Source organism: Alligator sinensis, unplaced genomic scaffold, assembly GCF_000455745.1.
Source record: "Alligator sinensis unplaced genomic scaffold, ASM45574v1 scaffold436_1, whole genome shotgun sequence".
Taxonomy (NCBI): Eukaryota; Metazoa; Chordata; order Crocodylia; family Alligatoridae; genus Alligator; species Alligator sinensis.
Window position 1 is genome coordinate 553,939 of NW_005842172.1, and position 4,515 is coordinate 558,453.

Consider the following 4,515-nt stretch of genomic DNA (forward strand, 5'->3'; position numbering starts at 1 on the left):
GGGGCCTGGTAGGGGTCCCCTATGGTCCCCTCCACCCTCCTCCTGCCTCCCTTCCCCCGCCCGCTACTTACCAGCTCAGAGTCCAGGTCTAGCTCCCTGCCGCAGCGGGCGGGCCTGCCCAAATCACTGAAGCTCTCTGAATATTTTCCAAATCGATCTGGAGAGCTTCGAATAGATTTGGACCTTTTAACTGGTCCCCTGATTCGATTCAGATTTGGAGGTTCGGTCACCGAATCCAGCTGAATCTCCTCCGAATTGAATCAGTGCCTGAAGCTTCGCACAGCCCTACTATTTACCACTGGTCCATAATTTCCCAGATCTTCCTTCTTCCCTTTCTTAAAGGTGGGCACTACATTTGCCTTTTTCCAATCATTTGGGACTTTACCTAGGGTGGCCATCATAGAGGACATTCCAGTTTTCTGCTACTCTGTCCTTTGCCCTCTATTGATACGAAACCAGATGCCTTTATGAACTCTATTTTTCTCTTCAAGAAAAGGTGTCCAGTTTCATATCAATAGAGGGCAGAGGACAACTGGACTGTCCTCTATGACAGCCACCCTAACTTTACCAAACCTCTACGAGTTCTCAAATTGGATAGGCTACTAGCTCTGAAATTATCTCAGCCAATTCCTTTAGTACTCCACATTGTATCCCATCTGGCCCTGCCAATTTAAAAGCAACTAACTTTTCTAAATAATCTTTAACCTGTTCTACTACTACTGTAGGATGTTTGTCTCCATCCTTATCTTTGCTGGAAACCCACTTGTCCTCTACTAGCTGCCCCTGTTTATGAAGATGGAAGTAAAAAGCCATTAAATACTTCAGCCTTCTCTGTATAGAGATTGTAAGTAGATCTCATAAGTAGATTGCCTTCTGCATTCCGTAAGGGACTTATGGTTTCTTTGGTCTTCCTCTTACTTTTGACATACTGTTTTCATGTTACTTCCTAATCCAATAGACCATGAAAAGTTAGTTCAAGATAAAATGGCAGCACTAATTGATGCTAGGTTTTTATGGTATATGCCTTCCACTGAATTCATGCCCTAGAGCAGCTAGCTATAATTATTCCTTTTAATAAGTAATATGGTATGGGGACTACCAGCAGCTATGCACTAGTGAGACAACTTGCCTTCTAATCAGTGCTCCTTTTTGTGCATGCTCTGTGGCCACACTTTGGTATAACAACCACACATTTATTTGTTTTCAGCGCACTGCATTGAGAGAGGCACAGTATGGTCTTCTATACAAAGACTTTATACTTATATATTCCTAAGTTTTAAAGTGATACAGTTGGAAAGCTCCTATTTCCTTCATGTATCACGTCTGTAGGGATCTGTGACTAACATTCAGTGCCAGATGACATACTGGTCCTCTAAAGCAGGAGAGTGTAACTTCTTATATTTTTAAGATGTCATTAATCTCAGAACTGTTTTTATGAGAAACATAAACCCCTGAACTCAAGCTTTGACAGGCAGAGATTTTTACAGTTTACTTCTAGAATGTGCTCATGTTAAGAAGGTGCCCCACTACATTTGGCCCCCCTTCCCTTAGGCACTTCTCTTAGGCAGTGCCTGCCCTACTTGTCCACCTAGTGTTACACAACTGAGGCCACATCCACAAGCTTCTTTGTGGTGTCACAAACCACATGCATGAAATGTTAAAATGTGCCCTGTGCTGTAAATTTGCAGCGTGGGGGCAAAATCTGCTACCAGGATTTTCCAGCAGCAAAAAAAAGTGCTGGGAAAAAAAGTGAATGAACAGAGGCTTGGTTCTTCAGTGAGACACTCTGGCTTTCAGCCAGAACATCTCTAAGCTCCATTTGTGCCCCAGCTGCTCCAACATGCTAGAAGCTGGAAGGAGCTGGGAAAGGGCATTTGCCCACAGTGGGACAATGTGCCCTGCAACAAAGTGCACATGTAGGGGCGTGCTCTGTGGCAAAAAAATAGCAGCAGAAGTTTGTGCTGCTACTATTTGTGCTACTGCAACACATGCCCCTGCTCATCTGGATGCAGCCTCAAGGGAAAAAACAATCTAAATGAAGCTACTGCAAGCTGGATACATAATGGGTTGCATACTTGTTTCAATGTACATCAATGTGCAGTTGCTATAAATATGAAGACAGAGATATTTATGCCTATTTTTCCCCGTGGAAGAATGTGCATATAACAGCACTATTTTTGGACAGCTGAGTTTTATGCTACAATTTACAAGAATGCCAGAAGCTTTATCTGAAAGGAAAAATGACTCTTAAAGAAATATGTCCATTCCCTAGTTCTTAAACAAGGCTCAGTCTACTACAATTAATTTTAATTCATGTTTACTTCCTAAAATGTCAGATCAGGGATGCTCAGTGAAATGTTGAGTCTCACATTCTAAGGGCTGATGAGATTGCCACCAACTTAAGAAGACATGTGGGACTGAAGAAGGATTCTATGCAGCAGTTGCTATCTATAACTGCGATGAAACTGTTGGGGGAAATAAGTTCCAAACATTTGCTAAATCTTAAAAGGCAGGAATTGAGTGGCCTGTAAAGATCCAAAGCATTTCCATTCCAAGTCTGAAATTTTTTGTCCGTAAGGTTTGTCTGTCATAAATGAAAGTGTCAGTAAAGGAAATGCTGGAGAGAAAATGGTAAATTCTATCCACTGCAAGTGAGGTTTTCAATGGACTAACATGTACAAACAACCCTGAAATGCATGTCAACAAGAATCAGTGGTCCTGTGCAAATACATGGAATTAATTCTCAAACTTAGGATCTCAAGTGATCAGTCTTAGGCAATGATCCATACCCATGAATAAAACTACTCTTATATGCAAGTAATGGCAGGATTAAGGCAACGGTATATAAAAAATAATATACAACAAACACAGGAGTGACTTGAACAAGAAGCTGCAAATGAATATACATACCCCAGCCCAAAAGGTAATACCAGTGCAAACGCTGCTCTTCAGCAAACACTGCCACCACAATTAGAGTGTGAAGATATATGCCTTCACAGAGCATCCAGAAGTAATTGCAACCCAGCATATACTGATGAAAAAATTGCAGCACCTTGCAGCTTACCTGTCAAACAAATTAGACAGTATTAAACTATAGATAACATACCACAATTCTGTATCTTAGCAAGCAAACATAATACCAGGTTTTTTCCCTTAGTGCTTGCTAGAATTCCTTAGCAGCATGTATTATTGACAGGGCTATAAGATAGCAATAAATCAGACAAATGGAGTAAATGCACCTCATAATTCATAAAAATCAAGTGCAATGAGCAAAGCTCGAGCAAGAACTATCCAGTAAAACCACACTTTGAAATGTTTTCAGTTTGATGGGGTTTAGAATTAAAAAAACAACTTGTTCTTAAAATCCCAGACAAATGCGGTAAAGAGATAGCAACTTAATCATCTAGGTAGCTTACTGTGGTTGTATTCTTTACCTTTATTCAAATTGTTATACAACCTTCAATCAGCTTGTCTGTTTAACTTTATAGCTAATTACTCCCAAAGCTGTACACGTTAAGGGTCCTATTTCGGATACCTAGAGTATGCCTATACCACTAACATACTATGCCAAGTGGTGCCAGGCTGAAACGTCAAATTTCTCTGGATGTGTCTACATGTGAAAATAATCTGGGAGCACTTTATTCTAAAGTACTCTAGAGCAAACTCTCTTGGGTATGTGTTTACACGTGTGGGGATGTGGAAGCAGATTTGCTGCTCCTAGCAGTACACTGCTTCTGCTCCCTGCATCCCTGCACGGGGCCCCTGCAGCAGCTAGGAAACAATCTCCTGTTCCTGCTGCCCAGCTGACCAGAAGCACATTTGCTTCTGGTCAGCTGTCTACATGTTGCTACTGCACAGTATGTAATCAACAGGAAATTTGCTACTTGCATTTGCAGGTAGCAAATTTACTCACAATTAGAGCAAATGACTGCACAGTAAGCATCTGCATGTGTAGACAGTGACACTTACTGTGCAGTAATTAGCTCTAATCTCAAATAAAGTGTCTTGTGTAGACACACCCTCTGTGTGTGCTATCCACAGAGCCAGAAGTAGCATAGTCACCTCACAGTGGTACTGTAGGTAAGTTAATTAGCTCTTCACCACTTATTGAGGAGCGTACTACCACTGGAAGCAGTGGGTGTTTCTCCCAGGTGAGGTGCAAGAGATCTTGACCAGAGTCTTATCAGTACGTACAGTGCAATTGCTCTGTATTTTTGTATAGCAAAAAACACAAGAAAAATACAGACAGTGAAGTAAAAAAGGTCAGGACTTTCTCTGAAAAGGATACAGGTGTGAGGTTCCACTCATCTTTGTGATCTCTGTACAGAAGCTGAGCTTAATTGCAGTCTATTAGGGGTGCACCAATAGAGATTTGGGGGCTGATACCGATAGTTGATATTTAAGGAGGCATATAGGCCAATACCGATCCAATATTGAATAGAGATGCCTCCAGGTGGTAAGTCCGGTATGGTGGAAGGGGAGGGGGGAGGGAAGGGGCCTGGGGTACAGATCAAC

The 4,515-nt window shown here is 41.7% G+C and overlaps 1 protein-coding gene across 1 annotated transcript in view; it reads right to left on the reverse strand.

The window, feature by feature from the left end:
* CALCR (calcitonin receptor) overlaps positions 1-4,515 on the reverse strand; it is a 128,837-nt gene that overhangs the window by 37,767 nt on the left and 86,555 nt on the right. The window contains exon 6 of the mRNA XM_006025900.3: positions 2,911-3,064. Within this exon, the coding sequence (XP_006025962.1) occupies positions 2,911-3,064 (154 nt within the window). The remainder of the gene's footprint in view (positions 1-2,910; positions 3,065-4,515) is intronic.